At 37.3% G+C, this 9,496-nt stretch overlaps 1 protein-coding gene across 1 annotated transcript in view; it reads left to right on the forward strand.

Annotated features, from left to right (window-relative positions):
• Positions 1-8,186: 8,186 nt before the first annotated feature.
• Positions 8,187-9,496, forward strand: part of LOC109243513 (HBS1-like protein) — a 9,129-nt gene continuing 7,819 nt past the window's right edge. Inside the window, exons 1-3 of the mRNA XM_019410461.1 lie at positions 8,187-8,279; positions 9,024-9,175; positions 9,323-9,448. Coding sequence (XP_019266006.1) covers positions 9,343-9,448 — 106 coding nt within the window. The 5' untranslated portion in view covers positions 8,187-8,279; positions 9,024-9,175; positions 9,323-9,342. The remainder of the gene's footprint in view (positions 8,280-9,023; positions 9,176-9,322; positions 9,449-9,496) is intronic.

The following is a 9,496-nucleotide window of genomic DNA, read 5'->3' on the forward strand; positions in this document are numbered from 1 at the left end:
CGAATTCAAACAAAGGAAAACCCTCTAATTTGAACCCGCACCTAATTTTGAAACCCAATTTTATATTTGTGAGTTAATTTCCATGTTCTAATGTAGTTTTAAAGACTTTTAGACTTAACAATTTAGGCTTTGCACATCAGCCCGACATGCAGCTTTGGTTTTGTTAATGCTGCTCATTCAGAGTTTGGGCCACGATTGCAAGTCAGTTTTGGGCCTCTAATTATCAATTGAAAGCCATATTAAACTTTAACTACAAGGCTTCGAATTTCTGTCGGATCTACTGTTGAGTTTAGCCCAAAGATAAGAGCCCAGATTAGAAGCCAATTCCAGATTGGATTGTGTAATACTGATTCTGAATCAAAATTAACTGTTTACACATCAACGATTATGTCGACCTGTTCTACTAAAATCTACTTTGTTTAATTTAACATTCAAACTAGTCCAGATGGATTTTAATGGCAAAACCAGCCCATGTTCAACAGTTACAGCTCATATTGCATCTGCTTTTGAATTACACAAGGGGATTTAAGGCGTCAAACTTATCTAAACTGAACCTGTTATGTCTAGACACAATACTTATATAATCATGAAAGGGAAATCAAATTAGTTTAGTAGTCCAGTATGAGTCAAAACAGTCCAATTTAGTTACAAACCATAATCTACTGAAATTTATGAAAAATTACATGAAACAACAATACAAAATCAATACAGGATCATGTTGCACTTCATTTCATTTCTGCAAATTGGAATTTACACGATGTGTACCTGGGAATTAAGACAAAGTGAAAAAGAAGACAAAATCAGCAGCAGCAGAAGACAATCAGCAGTGTTAGCAGCAGCAAAATAAACCAGCTCAGGATCAAGATGATGTCACACTACCCACAGAAGAGTATCCAGAATTTAACAGCAACAGAGCAAACCAAATCACACCCATTTGATCTCTAGTTTATTCAAAAATAGCACTAGAACTCAAAACTAAATTTCCAACAAAAGCAATGTAACAGTTTACTGGATTTTTGTATGTTTTTTTTAAAAGAAGGTTTTCGACTTTGAAATTCAGAACTTCAGAATCGAGTTTGGGAAAACTAAAGGCTGGCAAGTTCTGGGAAAGTTTTCAGAGATCTCTTCCAAATTTCAGGGAAATTTTTTTTCAAAGGTCCAAAAAACTTGTTAAACAAGGCAAATGTGTGTGCCTTTTATAGGCAGAATCTAAAGCTTTTTTTCAGATTTTTGTTTTTCTCTTTAGTCCCTCTCTTATTTAGTTTTCAGTCCCTCATTTTTAACTTATTACTCAAGCAACAACACCTATTTTATTGAAAACTATACTAAAGTCTATTCTAGAAAGTCCTACACCTATTACAATCTCTATACTACCCTTTCCCTACTTTTAAAACTACTATTCCTAATAAAACTACCCTTTTTCATACCCAAGCTACCCCTGAAATCCCCTTAGAATTACTGGCTACCCAAACCCTCTTACTTTAATCCACAGTTAAACAATTACTCAGCAAATTTAAAAACAGTTGTAGCCAAGATCAATTTCAAGGCCGGATCCAAACTAGCTAATGGAACTACTAGTCAATTGACTATCGTAAAATCAGTATCAAGACTGAAACTAGCCCAAATTAACCAGCAAATCAGAAATGCAGACCTAGAACTAATCAAAATTTCTAAACTAATAACATGAAACAAGGAAGAATTGAGAACCCTAATAGAAAACTAGAAGAAAGGAATTCTTACTTAATAAATTTTATTCTGATGAAATTATACTAACACATAGCTAACCAAGATCAAAACAGACTAATAACCAGGCGCAAAAATCAAAACAAGAAATTGATGGAAATTAAATGTGTATTGGAATAGAGATTTAACAAATATGAGAACAGGAAACGAATTAATCAGAAATAAAGAAAGAAAAACCAAACTCAACTGACGGCTCGAGACTCTGCCACTCTCCGATCTGACATTTGAACCAATCCGGTGATATTTGACCACCACTGACACTGAACTCCTCATGAGGAAGACGAAAGGATCACGTAGTATTAATCTGGGGAGGTTTGGGGCAATTAGGGTTTTGGCCGGAAAACTTCAAATCCATATTCGAGAAGTTCCGGCCATGTTTGAGGATCAGGACCTTAGGGGTTTGATAGAGGAGGTCGTGGTGGTCTTATGGTGTAAATTTGGTGGGGTTTGGGAAAGGTGGTATCCTGGCCGGAAATTTCGATCTCATATTCGAGCATTTTGGTTACGATTTGAGGGAAACTAGGTTGGGGGTTGGAAAGAGGAGGATGAGAGGATTGAGGGGTGTAATTTTTGGGTGATTTGGAGCTTCGCCGCCGGCGGAGGCGATTTCCGGCCGACGGCGGAGGCACGAGGCACGACGGAGAAGGGTGGTGTTACGGTGGACGGCGGTGGCGTTACAGGGGTAAGGTTTGAGAGACGGTGAGGGTGGGGGTTCTGAGGGGGGTGGTTATGTTCGGACATTTATATATTAAATGTCGTGGGCTTCAGGACCGTCCAATCAAGGAACCTCGACGGTCCTGATTGAATGAGCCCAAACGACGTTGTTTTAAATGATCTGGGGACTGGACCGGGTGAGATTGGACTGGGTTTGGACGGGTTTCAGATGTGCCAATTTTTTGGGCTTTGATTTGGGCTGGGGTGAATTTAGCCCAAATTTCCTTTTGATTTTGTTTTTTCTTGCTTTTGTATTTTATTTATTTATTTATTTAAATTTTTTGGTATTTTAGTATTTATTATTTTTTCCTGGTTTTATAAAAATGCTAAAACAAAACAAAGACCTAATTAAACTATTCAACTCCTAAAATTATTTAAAATTCTATTCAAAGATAAATGCAACAATTAACAGTTAAACAAAATGCAAAGAAACTAATTTTTTGCAATTTTCTTTAAATTTTGTTCTAAAACTAATTAATACCAAAACTGTGAAATTAAATCCCTAAATGCAAAATGCACATTTTTTTGTATTTTCATGTGAATAAAAATGCAACCAATTAACACGAAAATTCACAAAATTTGTGAAAATAATAAAGAAATCAATTATTTGAAACTTTTGGAATTAACTTGCTTAGGGCAAGAATCACATGCTCACACTTGAAAGAGTCTTTACAGAAGTAGATTAGAAGGTTATTTGTTTCTCCCCAGAATTTTTGGTAAAAGAAAGGGTGTAGCCCGTTCGGGCCAGGTGCCTTTAGAGGCTTAAAGGAGAATAGTGCTTCCTTAATTTCACCCTCAGAGGGTTCCCTGATGAGAAGAGCATGTTCTTGAGGGATAATTGAGGCATGTGCCGGCATGTACAGGTTGTTCATATAGGAGATAGTATGCTCCATGGTGTATAAGTTTTTGTAAAAATCCGCTATAATGGAGTTTAATTCCTTGGGATTATGAAACCAATTTCATGCCTCGTCTCTGAGACTAAAGATCCTATTCTTCCTTCTTCTTTGCATGGTTGTGAGGTGGAAAAACTTTGTATTAGCATCTCCTTCTTGTATCCAGTGAATTCTTGATTTTAATTTCCAGAATTCTTCCTCAAGTTTGAGGATTTTTTGGTATTCTCCTATGAGCTCACATTCTAGGTTAGACAGAAAGCCACTAGTCGTGTACTTAGGGGATTTTTGAATTCCGTCTAACCTAGCAAGGATTTTATTCTTTTTTTGAATATATTTCCAAAAGTATCTTTATTCCAAGAAATGGCCTTGTTAGTGAAGTTATCAATAGCAGCCGATATATTTAGCTGGTTGATCCAGGAATCCTTCACTAGCCCCTTAAAGGTGGGGTGGATAGCCACATAGTCTCCAGTCTAAAAATATTATTATTTCTACTAGGTCTTTTAATGAGTTCTAGTTGGATGGGGCAATGGTCAGAGTGTGTTCTTGTTAGGTGTTTTACGCACGCCTCTTGAAAGATATTGATCCAATCTCCGTTGGCTACGAATCTATCTAGTCTTTCCATGATAAAGGTGTTCTTATTTTTTTTTTTTTATCTTTTGTTAGTCCAAGTATATATGGGACCTTTAAAACCTAAGTCTAGTAGCTTGCAACAGTCGAGGCAATCAATAAACCTAGATATTCTGTTATTGTTAACGGGTAAGCCCTCGAATTTCTCACTAGCCCTAATAACTTCATTAAAGTCTCTTATTACTAGCCAAGGACCTCTATAGTTGTTTGCAACAATTTTTAGGTTATTCCAAAGGATTAATCTTTCCTCTAGTAAACTACTAGCATATATAACTGAGCAAAGCCATACTTTAGGGAGAATTTTTACCTTAACCATTGCGTGAATCTCTTGGTATGTCCCCCCTATTTGATCCACGTAAACTTCATCATTGTTCCACATTAGTGCCATTCTTCCCGAGTTGCCTTGTGCCGCCACCTGAGCTAAACCTGAAAACCCAAAGTCCTCCATTATGTTATGATGATCAGTTAGCCTCGCTCCAGTAGTGCAACCACACTGGGTTTGTGGTAATCGAGCATTGATCTAAAAGCTCTCCTAAAGTCAGCATTTCCCGCCCCACGGCAGTTCCAAGATATGAAACTCATACTAATGTTTCTGTTGTTTGAACTCCTCCTCTGATTGAGATGAGAGTTCCCTCTGCTCGATATTCCTTCCTGGTTCATCCAGAAGTTGGCAAACATTGTCGGAACCAGCACCATCGCGTATTGGTATATCCCTGGTGGTCTCTGCTTCTTTATAGATATTGAGTATTTCCTCAAATCAAGCGGGCAACTTAAGATGAACCTTTTTCCTTTTCGTGCTTTGAACACTAGGGTTCTTGGTGATCTTAACACCCCGTGTTCCACCACCCTTTCCGTTGGAAGTTCTTCCTCTTCTTCCTCCTCTTCCCTCTGCGATTGGACTGGTTGGTCTGTTGTATGGGAGGATGAGATACTGCTGGGGTAATGTTTTGGTGATTCTGGATGCCTTGGGTGGGTATCATCGCTGGTGCTTGATTCATCAGCATGCCTTGCATATTCTGAAAAGTAGGAACTGGGTTTAGGGTGGTTGGACGTTTGAAAATAGAGGTGAGCTCGAGTTGAGGAGGTTGTAGGGGTGAGAAGATATCCATGGTTGCTGGTACTGCCATACATAGTGGTTTCATGGTGATGGTACCCCCTGGTATAGGGTTGTGGCATGAGCTATCCATAGGTTGTTCACTATATTTCCCTTGGCTATTCTCAAGCCTTCCGCAACTATTTGAGCTAGATAGCATGAGTCCTCGATGTGGATGATTATGTCCTCCCCGTTGATTTGTAGACTCAAACTCACGATGTGGCCTATTAGACCCTGCTCTAGCTAGCTTTGAGGAACATGATTTGGGGGTAATGGTAGGGTTGTGAACAATGTTGGTGCATGGAGGGTGTGTGGTGTTGTTTGGGGTCGATTGGTCGTGTGGTTGCTCCTTTGGTGTTGATCCCTTACCCGCACATTCCTCTCTGTCCTTACATTCCTTCTTTGGTAATTGTTTGGGAGTCTCGGCATCTTTGGTGTAGTTGTTGATAGTTTCAGTAGGTTTGTTTGAGTTTTTTGTAAGGGGTAAGTGGGGTGTGGGAGTGGAATATAAGAGTTTATTTTGTTTTGGGGTAGTAACCAATGGAGAGTTTAAAGAGCCTTGCTTATTAATGCTCTCAGGCATGTCCATGTCAATTACATTAATGAGGCTATTATCTAGGGACATGGGGGAGATGGTTTGATTTGAGGTTGGGGGGTTGCTATGGAGGTGAAGTGGTTACCTAGGACTATACTGCCCACTTTTTGGGTAGAACTAAGGTTCTTTGTTGCTAGGTTTTGACTTCTAATAGGTAGGTCTAAGGACAAGACTTCATAGTCCATTGATATGGGGTAATGGGAAAGAACATGTTGAGGGTTTCTGGTGTTAGCCTCTCTAAGTTCGTTAGGTTGACTTGTTATGTTGCTAGTTTGTTTGACATGAGTTGATTGAGAGGATTTTTTAGGGTTATGTCTATTGTCCAGGGGGTTTTCATCGTTTTGGACTAGGGTATTACGTCTGAGGCTTTTGTCATAGGGGTAGGTTTATACTGGTTTGGGGCCCTGGTGAGAGTATGCTCTTTACCCTTTGTGTATATTGGATTTTTTGTAGTAGGGGACTCCTTTTGTCCAGTAGTTTTTTTATTTGGAATTGCCACTGCGCTAGTCCTGTCATTAGTTTCAATCCAGCCTGTTTGTTGGTGTTTCTCATTGACGAGATATTGGAGGTTACTGGGTTTCATGGAACTAGTTCTCTCCGGCTCTTGCTTCGTTTTTCTTCTTTGATGAGAGACAATTGTCCAGTTTTCAACTTTTGTGGTGATGGAGTCCATGTCTTGGTAGGTCTTTTGTTAAGACTGTTAGGGTAGTTTTCTCCTAAGGTATCCGTTTTTTTGTTTGGGCACGCTGGTAAGTTGTGACCTAGATGTCCACAGTTGGTGCATAGGACGTTAAAACCTTCATAGGCAATCCTTTGGTAGTGTTTTCCTAGAACAATGTGTGTCTTGAGAGGTTTCTCAATTGGTACTAGGATACAAAGCCTAGCATATTTCCCTCTAAGGGCTGAGGAGGTACAAACGTCGATACAAATGAGTTCTCCTAGTTTGTTCCCTATTTTTTGAAGTATGTCGCATTCATAAAACTCAGTATGAAGCTCAGGCAATCTAGCCCATATGGCAGAGTAGGTTAGGGAAGCTTCCGATGTCACGAACCTAGGTTCCCATTTCCTAACGGTGAGGAATTGGTTTCCTATGAACCAAGGTCCCTCATGGAGAGCTTTATTGTAGTTTTCTTGTTTATTGACTTTTATAAGGTAGTAATCACATCCTAGGTCAATAAGGGAAATAGTCTCACTAGGTTTCCATATTGCTTGTAACTTCCTTTGGAGAAATTGGTATCCAACCCTTTCCCCAAAGACCTTGACGATAAAAGTAGTTTCCCGGTTTATATAGGCGTTCTTTGTCCTCGGAGGTTGTAGGGATGAATACATCGGATTCTTCTTCAAAAAAAGGGTTTTCAGTTTCATCTGAAATTGTTTGGTTATCATTTATGTCATTTTGGACACAAATGTTATTTGAGTAGCTAGTATTTTGAAGGTTGTTATTTAGGATATTAAGGAATATTGGTTTGTCTATGTGGGGATACCTAGGTTCTAAGGGTTGGGTATTGTTCAGTTTTGGCGATATGGTAACACAACTGCTTGATGCTGCAGTTGAGACCTCCATATGGTTGGAGTTGTTCATGGTAGGGATGATTTCATGATTTTGGGGATTGAAGGTAGTACTGTGTATCATGGGGGTCTTAGGATTTGGTGGAGAAGAAGGGTAATAGATGGGATCCTTTTAGAGAGGCAGATGTTTTTTCTCACTCTAACCCATGTCTCTTCTTTAAAGAATTGAGATAAAAATAAACTTCGAATATAAAGGATGTTAGTCTTTCAATCAATGAATATTGTTTAAAATTAAAATATTTTAATAAAGCATACCAACTTGGTTATTTGGTCAAATAAGTTCAATTAAATGTATTTTTATCAATGTAAATCACAACATAAAAGATATAATTAAATCTAAACATTTTCTTGCGAAAACACGTGCAAAACAAAAACATGTATATGAATATTTGTAACTTATTCTTGTCTACAATTTATCAGTGTTCTCAAAATATTTTTACTTCTTTGAAAAATTCTCTTGTGATAAAAGTTAATCGACAATTGTTTACAATGACAAAATTTCAAATGTCCCCAAGCAAACAAAAGTTAAGTCGCAATGTTTTTTTCCATTCTTTGTCCTTTTTAGCTACATAAAAAAATAATAAAAGAGAGAACAAATTGTAAAAGAAAAATATAAGTGATAGCTTGAAGATGCATATTATCACGTCAAGATCTCGTTTTAAGAAATTTTTAGGAATTAGGAGCGCTTTTTATTCAATTGACCTTATCCGACTAGAGTCTACATTAATACTTCTATCTGTCCCAATTTAGATAATATTACTTTTTATTTTTTTAGATTCAAACCTTTTAATTTTAATGACCATATATTTAGAATTAATTTTTTTAATTTTTGGAAATATAATTTATATATTTAAACTTACGTAAAAAATACTATAAGTTAAAATAATTAATAGTTTAAAATATATATATGAAAAAAAAAAATCAGAAATACCTTCGCATAAATTAAGCAAAAACAAAAAAAGAGGTATATCACTAAACGCCCCCTTGAAATCTCCTTAAAATTCACACTCTCAGAGAAATACACTTCGCCGGAGTTGAAACTAAGGTAAGCTTAAAGTACAATTCTTCTTCCTCATTCTTCAATTCTCTCGCAATTAGGTTGGAGATGGAGAAACCCCAGTAAACACTGCTTAGTTTTTTTCTTTTAACGTTTTGTCGGTATATTTTCGATCTTTAATCTGTAGTTTTTTGTTTTATGTGAAAGAAGTCTATTCAAGTTAATTCTCTGTTAACTGTTATTTGTTAGATTAAAGCTCTATGTTTTCGCATAATTAGACGCCGCCTCCCTAATCAGGAAACATTGTTCTAATGGATAGAAGGCTGGTCCCAACCCGTTCATGATTTTTTTTTTGGGGGGAGGGGGTGGGGGTGGGGGGTGTTTTAGGGTTATTATACCTCTTAATTATTCTTTAATAAACTTTAACTGAAGTGTAATTCTTTTTTTTTTTTTTTTTTAACGGTGGTACCCGGGCTAGCTTGCGCGCACCTCGATTGTTCCACTGCATACTTGTTAACTCTACCTATCAAAATCAGCTAGTATTTGAAGACAGTGTAATTTCTTTTGATCAATCACGTAGTGTTTTAATAATGTTTGGACATGTGGATGTTATTGTCACTTAATATTTTGATCAAAAACTACTAAAAAGGATAAACACAGAAAGCGCATGTCGATATAAGACATGCAGTAATGTTGTCCTGTCTGCAGATTTATAAGAAATTAGAAATTTTCTATCTTCCTTCTGAAACTTGTTCCAATGGATTGAAACTAGTGGCGTGTTTTGTTGGACAGGAAGCTGAGAATTTATTTCCTACTCAGGACGTTAGGAGGATTTCTTCCCAGTTATATTGTTTTTTCTGGATTTATGGTATTGCTTGGGTGAGCATTTCCTGGTGGTTGAATCGGATCTTAAATGTTATCTTATTGACGCGGTCATCTTCGAGGTATGATTGAAGAATGAAGCATGCACATTGTATTCTATTCGTGCTGTTAGTGTAGCTGAGTTGATTCTCTAATGTTGCACATTTCTGTGATGACCTGGATTTGTATCATGTAGACATTGATATGCAGGCTCAATTTTTTTTTCTTAGGCATATTTGAAAGTGTTACCATGCCTCGTAAGGTAAATTATGGAGTTGATTATGAGGAAGACTTTTATGACTATGAAGATTACAATTATGACTATGACGATGGATATGATTCTGCAGAGAAAAATGGTGAGTGTCCCTCCAGCCCGTCTCAGTGCTCCACATCTAAAGGCTGCA

This window comes from Nicotiana attenuata, unplaced genomic scaffold, assembly GCF_001879085.1.
Source record: "Nicotiana attenuata strain UT unplaced genomic scaffold, NIATTr2, whole genome shotgun sequence".
Classification (NCBI taxonomy): Eukaryota; Viridiplantae; Streptophyta; class Magnoliopsida; order Solanales; family Solanaceae; genus Nicotiana; species Nicotiana attenuata.